Genomic DNA, 19,970 nt, shown 5'->3' with positions numbered 1-19,970 from the left:
TGAAATGCCATTAAAATTGGCATTTTTTTAGCCAACTAAATGTAATAAAAACAAATGTGAATTTAAAGCTTGAATAATGCTTTGATATGACTGTTTCTTAATAATCAGGTAAATAAATGCTATAGCACCCCCGTGTGGCCAAAAAACAATGTAAGGTTCAAAAGTCTGTTAAAACCAAAATGATATTTATATATGTGTATATAATATAAATATTCCCTCTCTTTTTGGTAATGTTTCATAATTTTTCATAACAATTAGTTTGTCATGTTAAATGCTCTAAAGTTTAAATCTTTATTTCTGTTATTTTTGCACATTTTCCCTTTTATTTTCTTTCAGTTTTAACACATTGAATCAGAATCCGCTTGGTGGCCTCTGAAATATTATGCTGTGTGGACAGAGCTGTGAAAAAGAACCATCTGGGATTTTTTTGGTTTGTTTTATTGTCCTCCCTGCAGCATTGTTGTATGTGCTATAACCACGAAGTACTAAATGGAGGAGAATGTATCCCAGAGGTTGTGCACCACCATTCACCACGTTGTCAAGATGCGGTCCACTGTCTCCAAAATAAAACCTAATATATATATAAATATATATGAATAAGTCACACAATAATCAATAATATTACTAGAAGATGGATATGTTGCTGACATAAAATGTATGCAGCATCTTTCTTTTTTCACTTTGAGTTTGCAAATTGAAATAATAATTAAAAAAAAAAAAAGAACAATATCATCACCATTAATATGAATAATAACAGCATGAATTGGAATTGAATTGAATTATTATCATTAATATTTGTCTTATTATCGTCCTCATGCTGCTGTAGCGTGTGGTGTATAAACATGTATAATGTAACTGCAAAGAGCAGCAGACCTGTTCTGTAATGACCTGTACTTTCTGTGCAAGCTAGATTTTAACGTAGACTTCAAACATTTGCGGTGTTAAAAGTATCCAGCGTTTATTCTTTATGCTGTCTGTCTTTGCAGGTTTTCCCCATATCAAAAATAGAAAGCGACCTCGTCTGCCTCTGTTGACTCCACCAGATAATATCAGTGATTTAGGTCCCATCAGAAGCCAGACGAATTGGTGCCAGCCCTCCACCGGAGGCCCGCTGATAAAGACGATATATGAGCAGGAATGAGCTTTAGGGCTTGATTCTGTCTCTCGAGCACCTTCCCACATTAAAGCCAACCCTATGTCCCGAGAACATCGGCCCTTTGTCCTCAGGCAGACTCATCACTCACACAAGAGTCTCTTCACCACATAGTCTCCCATAAAGGCCCTTGGCTCTGCAGCCTCTGATAGAAACCGTCCTCTTCTCGTTCCTGTGGAGTCTGGCTGCTTAATGAAAAATCTCTATCAAGAACTGTGGCTGAAGCACTTTGTTTCATCTCTGTCAGTGGCAGCAGAGCAGAAGCCGTTATTGAAGAAGGACTTCCTCCCTACATCAAATAAAATAAAACAGCAGAGGCGTGTTTTCTCCTACTGAGGGAAAAACAGCATTTCTGCATCATTGTGAAACAACAGAACTGTACCAACGGGGTAAATAGTATTTAAATGGTGTTAAAGAGGTTTTAATTTAGAATGCAAAGGAAAAGAAAAATACGTTTTTGCAAGGTTAAACAGGCATGTGGGAGATAATCCCACAACTCAAGCGCACTGCCTAATGTCCAAAATGCCCTACATTTGTATTAATAGTCTGTTTTTGTCCTGCTTCGGTGGTATTTCCTGCAATGCATTTCTAACACACGCTACACCTCTTCCTGGAAGTCTTTCCACAGGTTCAATGTTTATGGGAGTTATGGAGCGTTCCTTCAGAAGCACATTTGTGAGGTCAGATACTGATGTTGGACGAGAAGGCCTGGCTCACAGTCTCCACTCTAGTTCATCCCATAGGTGTTCTGTTGGGTTGAGGTCAAGTTCATCCACACCAAAATCTCTCCTCCATGTCTTCATGGACCTTGCGTTGTGCACTGGTGTGCAGTCATGTTGTAACAGGAAGACTCCATCCCCAAACTGTTCCCATAAAGTTGGGAGAAAACATCTTCACTGCTCTCCAATGTAAGGCTTGGATATATAGAAGCCGTAAATCATCATGGCATAGAAACCCATTCAGTCAAGCTCTCTATCCACTGTTCTTGAGTTAATCTCAAGGCGACATGAAGTTTGGAGGTCTATAACACTGTGCCGACCCCACTCTGCACTCTTATAGTGTGTCATCCAGAGCTTCATATTTTTGTGTGTCACTCTTTTGAATACTAGAGGGCACCACTGCTCACGTTTTCAAGGCCTTCCACCCTGAGAGTGCATCACTCACTGGAATCACACAAAGAGCAGCTTCTGCACCTTTTAAACAGCCTCTGTTAAATGCAGGGATTTAAAAAAAAATTCTTCTACTTGGCCCTCTTTGATTCAGCTGCTTCTCTCTGCTGAGGTGCAGAGTGTATTTAACACTCGTCCGATACTTGTTAACGTCCACACAGCCACAGATTAATCTCCCCCTTTGCGCTAAATTGTGTTTATTGGCCCCACTTAGTGGAATGGAGATTTGTGTTTGTGCTCTAAAGTGGATTGGAGGGAAGCAGTTTGTGTCAGCTTGACTGCCAAGTCATCAGATTCAGGATCATTATTGGCTCTACCCACTTTCCAGGCCTGACGGTGTAGACAGTGCAATCTGTTAATAGAGTCTCGTCTTAATTTAAGGCCCACAGCTGGGCTTTGATTCGCTGGTTGCAGCTAATGGAATTTAAGGAGGTTGGACACACTGATGGAGGGTTGCTTTCATTTAGTTTAACTATGTGTACAGTATCTGAGGCTAATTGACCCTCTGGAGCTTTTCCGATCTCGCCATCCTCTCTTGTCCTGCGATCTGTGCCTCCCACACCAGAACTGATCATTTCCTTCTCATTTCCAGACAACAGTAAACAAAAGTAGATGAGTTGAGGTCCCTCGTCAGCTTGAGTATTTCCGCTGCCAGAGTCGTACTGTGACTGCGTCATTAGAGCAAGGCAGAGGAGGGCCTTATTATTTTTAATAATCTCCTGTTTTTTGCTGCTTCTTATCCCCCAGAGGTCTGCAGTCGGCACTTCCCCTCTGTGATCGTCAGCCCTGACTCCCTCGCCCTCCTCCTCCTCCTCCTCCTCCGTATTCATGCTTAATGATGCTCAGTCATACAGGCGCGCCCTCACACTGCAGGACTCTCACTGATGACAGGCACAAAGTTTAAATTGCAGCAGCAACACGCACACACAAACACACAAAACTGAGGTTTAACCTCCCCTAATGTGAGTAACGTTGCCGCGTTCATGATGGCTCCAACAAGCCGACGGTTGTCTTTTCATCGCTTTGCCAAAAATTATTGCATGTTTCTCTCTATAGTCTGCAGGACTCATCGAGTGGGAGCTGCTCTATTGTGTCTCAAACAATGCACCGCTGCATTGTCAGGCGTATAATTGAAAACGGTTACTTGGAAACACTGTTATGGCTCTTACAAGTCAATCATCCATTACTGGTGACGCTTATCATCGCAGCCACAACTGGACTGTCAAAAGCCTTCAAAGCGGTCGGGAAAGAAACTGGAAAAGTAGCTCACGAGGCAGCGTTTAGCACACATGAAGTCACAGCTTAGGGGTGTTCCCACCTGAGAGCTGCTCATTAATAAATTAAATCATCATTTAAACACTGCATTTTGTATTTACACAGGTTATCTTTTATATTAACATGTCCTTGATGATTTGGAACATTTAGGTGCAACAACTATGCAAAACAAAGAAGAAGAAGAAAGATCCCAAAACTAAGAAATCAGGAAGGGGGGAAGCTGATTTTCACAGCAGTGTATTTAAAATGATACACCGAGGAGGAAAACTGTTTTTCCCAGGGAAAAAAATGAATCTGTAGATACATGAGCTGCAAATTCCAAAGACCGAGCTACCAGACAAACAGCCACTCGAAGACAGAGGTGTAAAACAGGTTTGCTGTTCATTCTGATAAAGTCCTCTGTGTGATATAACACTTTTATCACGTTTACACTGTTGGCAGTCTTTCTATCAACTGCAGGTTCACTTAACAAGACTGTGCTTCCTGCTCAATAACGATAAGTGAAAGCAGGCTGCAAACTGTCTGAAATGAATGTCTTGCATGCTCAATCATCCATGTTTATCTGGACGTAGCGTTTTGTGGGAGAAACGTTTCGTCACTCGTCCAAATGACTTCTTCAGTCTCAGCTGACTGCAGGTTTCCCCAATCTTATAAACAGTACATCTGCACAATAGCTGAAACCAGCCCACTGAAGGAACAATGGGCTGTGAGGTCAGTTCCTTGATCATGGGCTAGTTTCAGTTATTGTGCAGATGTACTGTTTATAAGATTGGGGAAACCTGCAGTCAGCTGAGACTGAAGAAGTCATTTGGACGAGTGATGAAACGTTTCTCCCACAAAACGCTACGTCCAGATGAACAACCTTCTGGGATGTCTGAAATAAAAAATGCTGCAAAAACATACATGCATAGTCATTTAAAAAGAACAGTACAGAGACATGTCAGCAAAGTGTGGTTAATTTAATAAAACACCACATCCATGCCGTCCTCGGGCTGGCTGTTCTCAAGGTTAAAGACTCAGAGAGGTTAGGCATACCTAACCCAGCAGGGACCACCAGCAGAGGTGAATATAATTTGGAGTTTCACCCCCTCAAAAAAGTTAATGCCTAGGTGCAGTGAAATCCTAATATCAGACTGGAAGCAGGATGGTTTTATTATGAAAAAGACATTAACGTGTGATAGTCCAGCACAATATTTCATAGACTTTAAAGGTTCCCTGTAATTTCCTAGATAATAATTATGTGGCTGTAAATTTACAGCAATATTCTGTTAAGGGGCTTAATTTGTTTCTAATTACTGCAAAGGAAGAAAAAGAATCTGTGTTCAAAGGAATTTTTTCAACAAATTAACTTTAATTAAGCAGTAACCTCTGTAAGTCGGAGCACAGAAGGTCAGTAGATATATCGTAAATAAAAATGTATGATTAAAGGAATCCATTCATTGTTGATTTCTAAGGGAACATCTACACAGGCATACATTCAGTAACCATCGCTCCTGTGCAGTTGCCCCCTGTGTTACCAAATGTAAGTTTATCATGTTATAAATGCTGATTGGTCATTAGAGAAACTCTTTTCCAATTATGGTAGCAGAGCTGAAAATGGTGCTTGATCTAATAGTACTGGCTGAACTAATAAGAGTTGAGGGTCCGCGGTTGCTTTGTTGAGCAGAGGTGAGGCCGTGCTGCCAAGAACCCCAACCTTTCTTTTACTTTATATTGTTTAGTTTCAGTTTGGTTTTTCCTAGTTTCAGTGTTAGTTTTAGTTGTTTTTTGTTGCTCATGAACACAACCGATCATGGTCATGTTCTCAAGTTCAAGCTGAGCATCAGAAACTGTTGTGATTTGCCACACCACCGTCTGTTTTACGCAGAATGTCTTGCTGTTGGCAGAGGTCAGAGGAGAATGACCATACTGCTTCCAGCTGACAGGAAGGGAACAGCAACTCAAATAACCACTCGTTTCAACCAAGTTATGCAGAAGAGCATCTCAACAGCAGCAGAAGACCACGCCGGGTGCAGCTCCTGTCAGATAAGATCAGGAAACTGAGGCTACAATTCACAGGGGCTCGTCAAAATTGGACAAAAGAAGATTAGAAAAACGTTGCATGGGCTGGTGAGTCTTGATTTCTGCTGCAACATTCACACGGTAGGGTCAAAATTAGGTGTGAACAACATGAAAACATGGATCAGCCTGCTTTCTATCAATTCAGTCTGCTGGTGGTGTAATAGTGTGGGGGATATGTTTTTAGAAAAAGTATAAAGTGGCCAATGAAAGCATTTGTAATGTGCGTGACATTTGTTAGGGGCAGATTTGATAGGTTCAGACTAGCAATTACAATGCAAACACTTGACGACATGCGGACATGCTGGTCTCGATAAATGTCCAGACTGTCTCGGTGCTTGTTGGACAAATTTGACCACACTGACCAAGACTAAAGCCGAGGACATTTCCCTATCCATAAATTATAAATTTAGTTTGTTTTATAAGCACACAATATTGTTTCTGTTTGTTTTTATTGTTATTTCATTTAAATACAATTTCTAATATTTTTAGCTTCTAGTGTCGTTTTAATGAATTATTATTGCTTTGGTCAGAAGTCTTGCAATTTCTTGACAATTTCCCCGCCTTAAATTGTCTTAATTACATAGACCAAGAAGTTTCCAAAAAGTAACAGAGTTATTATTAAATGTTTAATATTTTGCGCTCCATTATCTGTTAAACTTCTTAGTTTTCAAACACAAAGTGAACGAGCTCTTAGAGTAAAATCACGACATCTTGCTGCTTAACGGCAGTTTTTCTGCAACATTTCTGCAACATTTATTTACATCACATATCAGCAGAATACAGTGTTACTCTTCACAGAAGATCAATAAAAAGACAAAAGTTTATCAGATGGCCCCGTCTCTGACACAGCTTTTTCAAATCTAGAAATAATAAACTCAAGTATGCCTTTCCTCTTGACGTTCTTGAACTGCAGTTTCTTGTCCTGCGCTCTCCTCGGGACCGTTAAAACCTTCACGTGTGGCATTAAAATACAGCGCCGGAGTGTCTGCATCGCCGTCCACAGCACATTCACCACAGAATAAATACGATACGGTACAGATAGCCAACGCAAGCAGCAAAACAAATATCCGTGATAAGAATAAATAGGCAAACAGATCATTTAGAGGCAAATATAAATGCAGAAATTTTCTAAAATGCTCATCTGAACACTGAAATATGAGAATCAAATCAGGTTTCAGTTATGAAATTTGTTTTACAGCATGCAGAGGGAACCGTGATTTTGGGGCCATGAAGGATACTTAAAGGGAAATATGACAGAGATCACCTGAAGCAAGTCTCGAGTGAGAATTTTATTTGTACTTATATTTTTTTCTTATTATTCTGCACTATGTAATATGAAGGTTATGAGACAATTTAATAGATCATTCTACACAGGAATATTAATGCCTACTAATAGTGCTTTATATCGCAGAAGCAACCCTATGATTGACAACGCAGAAACAAAGAGAAATGACGGTTGATAGTGGAGAATAAGCATAAATGTGAAAGGAAGGTGCGAGAGAGCTGGGAAACCTTCAACTTGTTGCCTCAGTCAATGTGCAGTCTTCACGGTAACATATGAGAAATAAAACTAAAGTTTGGCTTCGTAAGGTCAAATCTGTGTATTCAGAGCATAAACAGCTACAGCGTCGACAGGAAAATGAAACCAGCAGCGCCGTTTCAAACCGTAAGACCAGAAAATGAAAAAGCTCAAAAGTATTATAACCTCCACCAGCACTTTTTTTTTTTTACAGCATCTAATAACCAGAAAATAACTTGAGACCAGCTTCTTCACATAAACACTCCACTTCACAAAAAGCCAAAAGAGAAAAAAAAAAGAGAAAAGAAAGAAAAAAAAGGCGAGAGATGACTCAGCCGCATCCTCTTCAAACCCGAGCAATCAATGATTCACAAAGCTCTGTATGCTTTCACTTCTCCGGGGTTTCCGTGTCACTCTCAGCGGTTACGCCATCAATAACACTGACAGTTTTCCATAAAGCTGAGAAGCTACGAAGCCGATGTGGTGTCCAAATCTCCTCGTAAGGTCCAGACCCCGGGATGAACCTGTGGCAACAAAAAGCACATCGTATGTATTTGTTTAAAAAGAAAGAAAGAAAGAAAAAGAAAACACTATCTTAAAACAGTAACTTTGAAACCATTTCTGTGTGTGTTTAGTCTTTTCACCTTCATGCTAAATATCTCACAGCCAGTGAACTCAGGCAACACATACGATCCGACACTCGCTGTTTTGTTGAATTTTGGTTGAAATCAGGGCTTTGTGCACTCCACTCACATTCATTTATTAAAAGATGAGAAAAATTATTTGTTTAGGGCCTCCAAACTGTTGCAAAGCAGGAAAAGCAGTTATCACTGTAGAGAGCAGCATTAAGATTTCCCTTAGCTAATTTAAGAGTAATAGATTGAGGACATATGCTAATTTGCTTTCTAGTGCATATCAAATGAGACGATTGATACTAGTCTCACATCTGCCCATTACGTTTACAGCCAGATGGTAGTTAGCTCAGCTAATCACTGGAAAAAAGGGGAAAACAATCCCCCTCGCTCTGTCTAGAAGACAAGAGTCACCTACCTTCACTTCTAAAACTGTCAAAATGACATAACAAGACTTATTTGTTTAATCTGTTAAAGAAGCACAGTGTCCTTTGTCACCCAGGTCAGGTTCCTCTCATAGCTTCCAGGTTTTGTGCACAACTAAGACAACCTGTTGTGAGCTATAACTAAAGCAGGGGCGGGCAACTCCATGCCTAGAGGGCCGGTGTCCTGCAGGTTTTTGAATGAACACAGCTGATTTAAATGGCTAAATTACCTCCTCAACATTTCTTGAAGTTCTCCGGAGGCCTGGTAATGAACTAATCATGTGATTCAGGTGTGTTGACCCAGGGTGAGATCTAAAATCTGCAGGACACCGGCCCTCGAGGCCTGGAGTTGCCCACCTCTGAACTAAAGCATTAACTCACACTTGATCAGCTTTACCTAAAAGAGGGCCGACAAAAGGTCCTGTACCTAGTTTAGCTCCATCTCTCTGTGGTGAAGCTACAGGCTGAGCTCATACACTGTATATATAAGACGGATGGCCCACCATAACATTACCCAGTGATTTGTAGACTATCCATTGAGGCTTTGAGTTTGGTACTTCATCCCTTGCAGTACTGTCCATACCTTTAATCATGCTTAACTCGAAGCCAAGGAAAAACCAACCACATGGAGAGCAGTTGCTGGAGGTTGCTGATTTTTACCAGGAGAAATTGGTAGCAAAGAGGGTGCTGTGCCAAAACTTCCTTGAGATTGCTTTGGCTGCTAGCAGACTGCTGTTGATACCTGTGGTTTACACGGAAGATGCTGACCTGTCTGCAAACACTTACCAACTACTTCCCAATCTTTAGTAAAATTTGCAAAAGATGCAAACCAGACACAGAGAATCTTTGCCTTCAAAGTAAATGTTGTACCTTTTTGATGCAAGCAACACATTAAAAAAGGAGATACCTTTATTTGGTCATTGCATTTCTAGTTTCCATTGCATTATTTGTAGTTTTCCCACTGTTTGATTTGTTTGCAGCTAAGTCGGTGTCTCTCATGTCAGCTACTGACAATCCTGGCAAACGGCTAGTGACTAAAGCAATCAAAAGGAGACCTCTTTGAATGCTACCAACAAAAGCAATCATGATCTCACTGGTTGAGGAATACAGATTCTTCCCTTGGCACCGTTGGTTGCCAGATGGTTGCAGACTGGTCCCTAACTGAGGTTTTAATAAAACTGAAATGATGGAGTGTCAGAAAAATTAAGTTTTACTGAAAAGAAACAAACCAAAGCTTCTTTTTTTTTTCGGTGTGGGGGGGAGATGCTTTGAGCATGTGTATATCTGATTTAAAGGTACTCGGGGGACTGGCTTCCTTTTGCAGTGACCTTCACCAAGTGGCCATTCAAGGAACTGGGGTTTTTGTTACTTGGGCTTTATTTTAGAAGTAGAAGTTCAGCAGCAATAGATCACTGGCTCTGCAGTACGGAATATCCCTGTTTATATCACCTATTTATGGAAAAATATACTCCGCATGAATGATGGATGCACTTTCCTTGTGTGCAAGGTGAGAGCAAAGCAAAAGTGTCTGAAACCTGCATTTTTTTTTAATGGCCCCATGGGCAAATTTGTAAAAACCCTTTGGTCTTTGCAGAAATCTGTGGATAAATGTCTCTTGGCCCTGATTTGAGTAATTACTGTCGTGTTTGATAAGCTCAGTGCCTCAGTCATTTTGGGTCACACTGATTTAAAAAAAACCCAAAAAAACCCACATTAAATCTACCGTCTTATTATCCCCTCGCTTATGTGGTTTTAACACCATGCTTTCTTTTACAAACTTGACTTTAATTCTGATTGGAAAGGTAAATTCTTTTAAATGGTTTAGACAGAAAACAAACTGTACAGCGAAGTTGTGGCGGGAACATCATCTACGTCAGTAGGAGGAGCAGCAGTGCGAGCAGGAAAAGAAGAAGAGGCCGGTTCGTCTGCAGGGTGGTCGTTGCCGCCGAGTTGGTGGGACGCTTCCTCTTGGGGCCGTTGCAGAGTGGGGTGTTGCAGCAGGAGATGCAGACTGAATTCAACCTGCCGGTGCAGAACTGCTGGTAGCCAGAGGAGGCGATGAGGCAAGCCCCCGAGGATGCACACGATTTCCGATAATGTATCCCTGAAAATAATAATCAAGAGCTCTCTAAATGTTTCCAGTGTTCAAACAGAAAAAATAGTAAAAATAGTAAAAGAGATTCCAGTAGTTGGAAATGCATTTAACAAAAGTTGCAAAGAAATGTGGATTCATTGTCCCTGCTGTAATAAGATTGCTTAGACTCAACTTATAAGAGCTGCAGTACTTTATTGTCCTATTTGGACTTTGAAAGTACTGATTTCCTGTCTCCTTTTATTAACTAACGTTGTGCGGTGAGGGACAATTTGTTTCTGCGATGTGTTGGAAAAATGCTTTTTATTCACTCTGCACTTTCTGACTTCTTTATCAAGTAACCTTTCTCTATCTGGTACCTATTGCTGTTATTTGTTATGTTTTTCTACGGTATGCTTGATATAGGAAGCATTTTGTCATCTATGTGGTATTGTTACTGTATTATTCATGTGGTTGTTTCTGTTGTCTGCAAATGAAACATTCCTTTGCTGTGTGGATTAAATCAAATTCAGATAAATTCAATTTCTGCAGCAGGGAGTTCCATTAAGTGGAAAGGCAGGAAAAATGTGCATCTTAGCATTTTTTCCCCTTGATAGTGCTTGTTTGGTATGTGGTAATAAGGCACATGTTTCTACAGAACTGCTTCTCTGTCTGTCAAGGTAAAGCCTAAAATTACTATCTGAGGAAATGCTATGAGGGATCAATGTTTTACTCAAGGACACCACGCAAGGCTACTTTGTTGCAAGCACTGAACCTATAAACTTCCAATTATAAGACACTTCATCAAGCCACGTGCTGTCTGAGATTTGACAACTAATAGGAAAAATCTGATAAGCCAATCAATGATAACTTTGTTATCTGAAGGGACTTTTGCAGGTAGCTGCAAACATAATATTGACAGTCTGTAAAAATAAAGAATATTTTTACTTCAAATACTAGGCTGCAAACATGTTAGGGAAAGCAAATGCACAATACCGTGTAAAGATGGAGTAGTTGAAAAATAAACATCCCCAAATTTAGTAAAAATTGAGCAAAAAACAGATTACAGTCACTAATGTTGGTTTAATTTCTGTTTTGCATAATATCAGAAATTAAACTGATATTAATATATATATAATAACATAATTGTTAAGGCAGAAAAAACATTTACACAATAAAATGATAATTAATGATGTGCTTTAGCCTTGGATTAATTATATTAATATCAGTACTACAACGGAAGATTTTTCTTTTTTTTTTTAAAAATCGAGCTATATGTAAACACCAAAATCCAACAAAGAACAGGTTACTGTTGACAGTTGTAACTCAGATTCTAATAGCATTTTGCACAAGCTCCCACTCGGGTCTTTAAATAAGAGTGAACAAAGCAAACTGATAGCTAATGACTGTTTGGGCCTTAGAAGCAATGTTACAAAAATATGTTTGATACTAGGTTAATTAATATCTAGATTAAATAAAAATACATTTGTTACATGGAAGAAATTGAACTAAAGGAACAGGACTGAATAAAACTGAAAATGTTTTTTTTCCCAACACTATAATAGAAAAGACTTTTAGAAGAACTAGCCGTTGTCTGTGCACATCTTTTGATTATGTTAGCTGGGGATGCTAAAGTGTAAACGTCCTCAAAATGTAATGAAAATCACGTTAATAATTTCTGTTTAGAAACTGAGAGCACCTTGGATCTTTCACAGCTCTTTAAATAAGATTTAACTCAACAACCTTAAAGTTAATGATGAGCTTTGGTCTTTGAAGAAATGCTATGCTAATACTTTTCATACTTGGCTATGCTAGTTAGCCAAACAGATGTTAGCAGATAAATACACAGATAAATGTACAGATAAATATTTTATGGAAGCTTGATTTTGCTACTGAATTTTAATTATTTAGTTTTACCATCAATAAATTAAAATGTTAGATAGCATCTCAAAAAAAAAAATAACTTGAAATTTCGAATTAGATATGCCAAAATTTTAACTTGAAATTTTAAGATACTCAGTAAGTTCAAATTTTGAGATAGCTCAAAATAATATTCTGGTGCACAAAACAAATTAAACTTCCTACCTTATACTGCTCTGGATGTGAAATAAAAGTTCAAACGCTACACCCGTATTGTGGTTGTATCCACTTTTCCTTTTATTATTTCATATTTATACATTTTTAGACAATAAATGGAGGTTTGTTAATCTTTTTTTGCATTTTCTACCACATGACCCCTGGTAGGTTTCCTAGTTTGGAATTTTAAAAAAATGTCTGCTTAAAAAATTGTCCCACCTCTTTTCCAAACTGTCAGTTTTTTTCACTCTATAGACTGAGCTATTTTATTTCTTGTAAGGCGGCACAAAACTAATCTAATCTCAGTGGCAGCTGAATGAAAGCCTCTTGTCTTTGACAAATGAGCTGAATGAAGTAGTTTCAGTCAGCTGGGGTTTTGGATCAGCAAAACAACATCACAATACAAATAAGGCTTATGTGAAAACGAGCCTGCAAATTAAAAAAAAAAAGCAATGGATGGGAACGTTTATGTAGGTTTACAACTGGAACATTTTTACACACTGTACCACAGCCCAGTGTCCCCTCTGTGATACCGAGTCCTACACCAGAGTCAGCCTACACATCAGTCAGTGCTTCTCTTTTCCTTCAAAGCAGAGCAAAGGAACTAAATTACAGATAACAATATCTATTTCACTGAAAATCACAGGAGATTGCTCTTTTGGACCAGTCAATAAGACACAACGATTAACAGGTATTTTGGGATGGAAGAAGTTGGGTATCCTTGGGTACTTTCTTTTTTGTCACTAATGACAGAGAAAATTACACACATCTGCAAACATCACAGTTAATTTAAAGAGTTGTTTATGTAGGCTCCACTTACGTGACTCGAAAATAAAAGTCATGCTACGACCAAAACGAGCGTAGTCAATTACGGCAGCCTCACCTAAATGGCAGAGAAGAAAACTTAAGAAGTCACGTTCTCTCTGAGCGATGTGTTTTCAGTTTCATCTCTGGTTTCCAGACGGTCACCTTCCTTCTTTCTACTGATAAACAGAAACTCTATCTTTGTACTTTTGGCTGGCTCAGACTGTGCATTAATCCCAGTCTCTCAACCTTTATGGACTCTGTTCTGGAGCGCGTAAAGGAATGAGAAAACCAAGAAAGACATTCCTCCATCAAGCATACATAATTCTGTAATCTCTGTAACGTTGGGGCCTCTACTGAGGCATTGCCAGACTTCATGAGCTAACAACGAGAAGCGGCTTACCATCAGATTTGACCAGCACCTCCTTCTGGCACATGTCCTGTACGTTGACGGTACAGTTGACGATGTACTCTGGCGTGGAGCAGTCATTGTGCTTCATCTCCTCACACTGGTAGCACTGAATCTGAAGGGTATCTCCTGCCACACAGAGTGGAAGCAGAAATGTTCAGTTATTGCAGGACTTTTTTTGTTTCCCGCCCTACAGAGTTCTTCACATGGATAATCAATCCTCCCATCACAGCTTGATAAGCAAAGGAATGCGTTTAACATTTGTTTTTTTGTCAAATGTCAAAAGCGCGGAGCTTAAAAAGGTGGCTAGATTTTTTTATCTTGTGAAGAAAATGAGAAAGATAGGCCTAGCCACTGTTTCCAAGAGGTTTGCAAACTCAAGATTAGCAGCAGGTGGAATCTTAGCTTCCAGAGAGATCGATTGAATAAACTTTGATATTACTTATTGATACTTTAAAGACTTAAAAATATGCCCATAAGCTGCATTCTTCTATTATGCACCACTGAGTGATAATGAATGATGCTCTGTGATTAATGTGACTGTGCAAAGCTATGAAATTTCAAGCAATATGATTTTTTAATTTTCCAATCATTACCTAAAACTTGAATCTAGCGTTTGAGTCCATCAAACGATCAGAAAAAGTGTTTACTGAGGTCGTAAACCAAGGAGAGTGTGTACAATCTGAAAAGCAAAAGCAGACACCCCCTGCCGGCCATTAAATTAAGTCACTTGGTCCACGAGTATTGCCTGCCTTTAAACTCATTTTCAGGTGTTTTGTTTTTTTTTCTCTCCTCCCCCCCTTCTCACCGTCTCTTCTCCCCTTTGGTTTTCTTTCTCTCCCTCTCTTTCTTTAATTCTTTCTCCCTGTCCTATTCCCCAGTCATGTCTGTCCCGTTTGTAGCAACCGAAAATAAAATAAATTCATACTTATAATAAAGGTCAATCAAATGGACCAATATGGCAAGGCCATGATGATCCAAATCAAATCAAATCACTTTTATTGTCACATCACATGTGCAGGTACATTGGTACAGTACATACGAGTGAAATTCTTGTGTGCGAGCTTCACAAGCAACAGAGTTGTGCAAAATACAATAACATAAACAGGCAAAATACAAGAATGGCTACATCTGAAACTAATAAATATATGTACAATATATAATAGTATATGCATTTCTGGATGTGTATACTAAATGTTTTCCACATGTGTGTGTGTGTGTGTGTGTATACACATATTTTACAATTTAAATAGAGTAAACAATAAAATAAAATATATAAAATATACAGAGTTGAATATGTGCAAAACAGTGGCATTACTGTACAGTATGGAGTGCATAATGTTGAAGTTCCAGTAGTGAAGCTGAGGTGTCTATGACGTGTTCAGCAGTCTGATGGCCTGATGGAAAAAGCTGTCTCTCAGTCTGCTGGTTCGGGACCGGATGCTGCAGAACCTCCTTCCTGATGGAAGTAGTCTGAACAGTTTATGGCTGGGGTGACTGGAGTCCTTGATGATCCTCCCCGCTTTCCTCAGGCACCGCTTCCTGTAGATGTCTTGGAGGGAGGGAAGCTCACCTCCAATTATCTGTTCAGAGCACCGCACTACTCGCTGGAGAGCTTTGCAGTTGTAAAATTGGTAAAATAAATCCACTTGGCATCTTTCTTGGCCTTAAGACAACAATTCTGATGGCTAAAGATCCAAACGGGACACAAAAAAACAAACAAACAAAAAAAACTCATTTTCAGTCCCAGTTTAACTTAACAACGAGTGTCTACAGCCACCTGTGAAGCATGGTACAGGCTCTGTCATGGTTTGGTGCTGAATTTCAGCGAGTGGTGTTAGAGATCTTGTCAAAATGAATATATTTTGAACACAGAAAACTACCGTCAGATTTTGATCCGCCATGCAAAACCATCTGGAAAGTGTCTAATTGGCAACAGCTACATTTATTTGATTGACTGGCCTCTCCAGAGCCTGGACCTGAGTGACTCAGACAACAGGGTTTTTCACACCTCCCCCTCCTCTCAGTGGCGTTATGCACCATAGCAACTGGCCACCACAGGTGTGTGGTGATGTCACCCTTTCTCCCTCACTGTAAACCTAATCATGGCTGATCCTGTGAGTGTGTACGGGCTTCAGCCTGTCCTCTTCAAACAGCAGCTTTAAAGCAAGTCAGGATAGGCGTTATTCGTCATATGAACAGCACAGGTGACGACTGATGAAGTTTGCCAGACTTTTCTCAAGTTTGAAGCTGCTCTTCACAGGACTATTTTTCTTGGATTATTGATAATTGTTCACAGTATCTGTGAATCAGGGCTGTGTGTTTATTTCATCCCCTGTGTTCTCCCAGAGTTGAGCAATAGATGCTTGTACAGATTTTAGCACATATACCATTTGTTCAACGGTATATTTGCTCCAAACATGACTAATGGCGCTCCACGAGAGCGCTCTGTCATCTTTTTATCTCCCGCTGGGTGTTTTGACTTTACGCCTACAAGCAGATGGACAGTGACAAGGTCTCCTGACTGCACGAAGCACATAAAAGCACATGTTTTTCTTTGCTCTCTTTTATTGGATGTCTCGAGTGTCAGCAGAGAGGTTATAAATTCACACAGAATAAGCCGTAAAGAAAACACATCAGCAAAGCTCAGAGTGGCTGTTCTTAATTCCCTGGTAACCCGTGGATTTTATAGCTGATAAAACTCCATTTACAACACAAAGCTGCCGCGTTAAATGTAATCTGCCAGTGCATAGATGACCCATCTGCATCCTCATCCCTGAGGTACTAAAACCAGAGTCCAGATTGCTACGGCAACCTCTTGTAAATATACAAATGCACTTTTATGTGGGTTTTTGCCAATTTCATCTGCCGCTTTTTTTAACTTACCAGCAGAGGCACCTGCAGACCCCACAGGAGCTGTTCAAAGACCTACTCGGTCCTCATTTTTCAAATAAATCATTCTGTTCTTTGCATGTTCTCTGTGGAGCGTTAAAAGATCAGCTCTAATTTAAAAGGTGGACTGGACTCCGTCAGTCATTGCAGATGCAGCAGACATATTTCTTTTGCAGTCATCAAGCTAAATCGTGAGGATTAATTTGAAATACATATATTCAGCCTTTATTTTGAAAGAGCACCATAGGCCTTTATTAACTTTTATACTGTATGAGAAAAAATGAGCCCAGAAATCACAAAAATATTTATTCTTCTCCTATTGCCAGAAACCTTGAGATGCCTCATGCTCTGCAGAGATCTGCTCAAACCGTGAGGCAAAAAGAAAGCGAGTGTAAGTAAACATATGAATTAGACATCACAGTGCCCACAATGACGTTGTAGTCCTGTTTAAGTGACTGCTACGGTTGGAAATCAGATGATCTACAGACTCAGTGCCACCTCTCTGCATCATAACTAAAAGCAAAGTCTATAAATTTATATAATCAAATCTCAGCATTTTTCATCAGATCACTGCGTATGCTCACTTACTGCTCCATGCTAGGATATCTTCATCAGAGCAGCTCAAAAATCCATCCCTGCAGAAACGCCTGCTCTAAACATCCCACTCAAGCTTATAGATATCACTGGTGCAATCATTTAAATGGCAGCAAGCATTCACCTCCAACTTTAAAGGTCCTCATATCATATCCACCACCACAACACCACCCTAAAACATTTAAACCAAGCAAAACCTGCAGACTCCTGAAATCAGGACACCAGAGCAGCATCCAGCTCCCGAGCTCTGCTCATCACTTCTAGAAAACTGCTTCAAATCCCCCGTTTTCTTAGTTCCGCTAAAGAAAACAGACCACAAACCACATCCTTTTTGCTACTTCTATATCGCCATCCTCTGAACTCCAATCACCTGACGCACTTCAGAACAACTAAATACTATCAGCGCGATGTGGCAGAAAGTCATGCAGCAGCGGGAACAAGCGGCTCGCACTTTTAAATGGCGTCATTGGCGTGGATCTGTGTTACTATTGTTCCCACTTTGCTCCAAAATGAGCTCGGGGTGTGTGAGGTGTGGGGTGGGGAGGGGGGCACTCCTTCTCCAAAACCATAAATCCTTCCTGCTGTTTCTCCACTTATCTAAAAACATCTGGAAAGATTCTCTTTTTTTATTCTTTATCTATTGGCACAAAGACGAGTCTCCAAAATGTTACACCGGCTATAAAGTAAAGTTCATCTCGACTGGCTCTAAACGAAGTCTGCATTTCCTCTCTGTGCGTGGACATGACTTCTATCATCATACGAGACCACTGCGGTCTCCCCAAAGTTGCACCTACCCGCATCGAGGAGGACTCCGAGCAAAGTCGCGAAAACGAGCAGACGCATTCTCTCCCAAATGATGCTCGGAGGGGAAACATGAAGAGAAGAAGAATGGGGGGACAAACACGCGTGGACTCCCTGAGGTTGTTATAAGACAAGGAGGTCGACCCGCCGCAGAGGCAGCCCGGACTCGGATCCGCTCATCCTCCCGGCTGACTGAAGTGACAGCGAAGAAAAAGAGAGAGAGGGGAGGAGAAGTAGTAGAAGAAGAAGCTCCTGCCCGCAAAGTGCGCGTCTCCTCTCCACGCAGCGCGACTGGAGACAGATCCGGAGCGCAGAAATCATAAAGCGCAGCCACGTGACTGGAGCGCACAGTTGGCGTTTCCATTTCTCATCCTGTGCCCGCGCACTAATTGCGCATCATTACTTGTTATCCTCTCACCGTGACTCTTTCTCGGCGCTGGCGTGTGGATTTGGATAACAAATAAAATCCCCCGTGCGCAAAACTTGGATTGGCGCGTTTTGGTGCTTCCTAACAGCTCGCCAGAATATTTCAGTGAATGGAGTCCGTAGCCCCCGCAAAGGGAAACACTTTCCCCTCGTCTGCTTTTAAGATCTTTCAGTCACGTCAGACTCTCAGTGGCCTGGATCACATAGCACGCGACGTGTATGTTTTTTAATGGCGTAAATAGTCCGCGTGCAGACGCACATTTTAATATTAATTAATGTAACTGAGTCAGCTCTAAGGTGGGGTGGAGGGCCACGGTGCGTTTACTATTACTCTTATTCACGCCATGTAATCGCCATGAACTTATTAATGACGTATCATGTGATCATTTTACTTTGGAAAATAAAAGATGTAATGTGAACATTTTTATCTGCGCGCGCGTGTGTGTCACTGAATGCATTTAACTCCGTTTTATTTATATCGCACCAAACAATCACTTTACACCGTGAAGTAAAGACCCTACACTAATAGATTGATTTATCTATTGATAATTATCACTGAATCACTGTAACTGTACCTGCCTGTGTGCACTGAGCTAAACTTTGTTATTTAAGTAACGTCTGTCAGTTCAAACTACACAGAGCAGAAAAATGTTATCTTTACAATTAAATTAACTCAGGCAATCCATCTTTAAAAACAAAAAACAACAACAAAAAAAAAAACGACAACAACAACTATCATCTAGTTTTGGATTCTAAGTACGTACACAGAATACTCAGAGGAGAAGATTGTGCCATCGCTGTTGCTCCAGTGTTTCCCTCCGCTGCAGGTGTTGGGGTCCTGAGCTTATTAATCTGTGCTCAATACACCTGTGAACACCACTGTTGGTGAACATGTGGCAAATTAAGTCATCAACTACTTCATTAGGTCCACCTGTTTAATGCAAATATCTAATTGGCCAATCACATGGCAGCAACTCGAGGCCCTCAGGCACAGCCTGCTGAGGTTCAAACTGAGCATCAGGATGGAGAAGAAAGGTGATTTAAGTGTGAATGTGTCATGGTTGTCGGTCTGAGTGTTGGGATTTCCCCACACAACTATCTTTAGGCTTTAATAATAATAATAATAATAATAATAATAATAATAATAATAATAATAATAATAATAATACATTTTTATTTATGAGCGCCTTTCAAGTCACCCAAGGACACTTTATAATAGGATAAAACACTTAGTAAAACAATGGGAGAATAAGAACAATAAAACAAAAGCACAAGATAAAATGAACAAACAGTGGATTCACAGTGAATATGCAGATTTGAACAGATGAGTTTTGAGTTGGGATTTAAACTGGGGGAGAGAACCAATGTTTCTTATTTCTGGGGGCAGAGAGTTCCACAGCCTGAGAGCAGAGCAGCTGAAAGCTCTGCTTCCCATGGGGGTGAGGCGGAAGGAAGGTACAGCAAGCTGGATAGAAGAAGAAGAACGAAGTGAACGGTCAGAACAGGTAGTGGTTAACAGGTCAGAAAGGTAAGGAGGAGCGAGGTTATGAATGGCCTTGAAGGTGAGCAGAAGAAGTTTGAATATTATCCGGAATTTCACAGGGAGCCAGTGAAGTTCCTGAAGAACAGGGGTGATGTGCTGGTAGGAGGGGTTCTGGTGATA

The 19,970-nt window shown here is 40.3% G+C and overlaps 1 protein-coding gene across 2 annotated transcripts; it reads right to left on the bottom strand.

Annotated features, from left to right (window-relative positions):
- Positions 1–6,270: 6,270 nt before the first annotated feature.
- Positions 6,271–18,447, bottom strand: LOC113016729 (ly6/PLAUR domain-containing protein 1). Of its 2 annotated transcripts, XM_026159789.1 has the most exons (5): positions 17,875–18,447; positions 13,589–13,723; positions 13,202–13,264; positions 10,078–10,338; positions 6,271–7,701 (listed from the first exon to the last, which is right to left on the bottom strand). In XM_026159789.1, exons 1-4 carry the CDS (start codon positions 17,921–17,923, stop codon positions 10,103–10,105), a joined length of 483 nt encoding a protein of 160 aa, XP_026015574.1. In that variant the 5' UTR covers positions 17,924–18,447; the 3' UTR covers positions 6,271–7,701; positions 10,078–10,102. The 2 variants fall into 2 exon arrangements, with proteins under 2 accessions (XP_026015574.1, XP_026015575.1); XM_026159790.1 differs by lacking the exon at positions 13,202–13,264 and having other exon boundaries at positions 17,875–18,443.
- Between the last annotated feature and the right edge of the window lie 1,523 nt (positions 18,448–19,970).

This window comes from Astatotilapia calliptera, chromosome 23 (genome assembly GCF_900246225.1).
Source record: "Astatotilapia calliptera chromosome 23, fAstCal1.2, whole genome shotgun sequence".
NCBI lineage: Eukaryota > Metazoa > Chordata > Actinopteri > Cichliformes > Cichlidae > Astatotilapia > Astatotilapia calliptera.
Note: the sequence above shows the minus strand (reverse complement) of the source record. Positions and strands in the feature narration are given on the sequence as shown.

What these genes read in the sequence shown, in the direction of transcription:
- LOC113016729 (XM_026159789.1), bottom strand. Translation starts at nt 17,923, where the DNA reads ATGCGTCTGCTCGTTTTCGCGACTTTGCTCGGAGTCCTCCTCGATGCG. An exon ending in CGGAGTCCTCCTCGATGCGG is followed by an intron (nt 13,724 to 17,874) that starts GTAGGTGCAACT and finishes TCTGTGTGGCAG; the next exon opens with GAGATACCCTTCAGATTCAG. An exon ending in GGTGCTGGTCAAATCTGATG is followed by an intron (nt 13,265 to 13,588) that starts GTAAGCCGCTTC and finishes TCTGCCATTTAG; the next exon opens with GTGAGGCTGCCGTAATTGAC.